Source organism: Malurus melanocephalus, unplaced genomic scaffold (genome assembly GCF_030028575.1).
Source record: "Malurus melanocephalus ecotype Western Australia unplaced genomic scaffold, MMel_1.1 scaffold_2996, whole genome shotgun sequence".
Lineage (NCBI taxonomy): Eukaryota > Metazoa > Chordata > Aves > Passeriformes > Maluridae > Malurus > Malurus melanocephalus.
The window spans coordinates 3,733-4,298 of NW_026626228.1; the positions used below are offsets into that span (position 1 = coordinate 3,733).

A 566-nucleotide genomic window follows, 5' to 3' on the forward strand; every position below is an offset into this window, starting at 1 on the left:
GTCTTTGGCCTCGGAGGAGTTGGCCTCTCTGTTGTCATGGGCTGCAAGGTGGCTGGAGCTTCCCGCATCATTGCCGTGGACATCAACAAGGACAAGTTTGCCAAGGCCAAGCAGCTGGGAGCCACCGACTGCATCAACCCTCAGGACTTCAAGAAACCCATCCAGGAGGTGCTCACTGAGATGACCGGGCAGGGMGTGGACTACTCCTTTGAAGTCATCGGGAAAGCAGAAACCATGGTAGGTGACACTTCTGCACTGYCATCCCTCGCAGAGCACTCACAGGCTCCCCTCAGGGCAAAATTCATCCCAATCAGTGGGAAGTTCCTTGCCTGCTCCCTGAACTGCTGGGCACATCTTTGTGAGAGAAAACAAAGTTTGGGTCTTAAAAGAAACCCCAAGCTCTCCAGCTCTACTCTACAAGGCATGAYGTTKTCAGGTTACAAGGGACAGGAGACAAGGGGCAGGAGATTGCACAGAAAGAAGATTTTCCTGACCAGCTCATCGGGGCTTTCTCTAATTCACCTGCCTGTCCCATCAGGTTGCTGCCTTGGCTTCCTGCAATATGA

At 53.0% G+C, this 566-nt stretch overlaps 1 protein-coding gene across 1 annotated transcript in view; it reads left to right on the forward strand.

The window, feature by feature from the left end:
- The window catches only part of LOC130587997 (alcohol dehydrogenase 1-like), a gene marked incomplete at its 3' end in the record, with an annotated part of 3,769 nt that extends 3,204 nt beyond the window's left edge, over positions 1-565 (forward strand). The window contains exons 5-6 of the mRNA XM_057388956.1: positions 3-237; positions 539-565. Of these exons, the coding sequence (XP_057244939.1) occupies positions 3-237; positions 539-565 (262 nt within the window). The remainder of the gene's footprint in view (positions 1-2; positions 238-538) is intronic.
- Position 566: the final 1 nt, after the last annotated feature.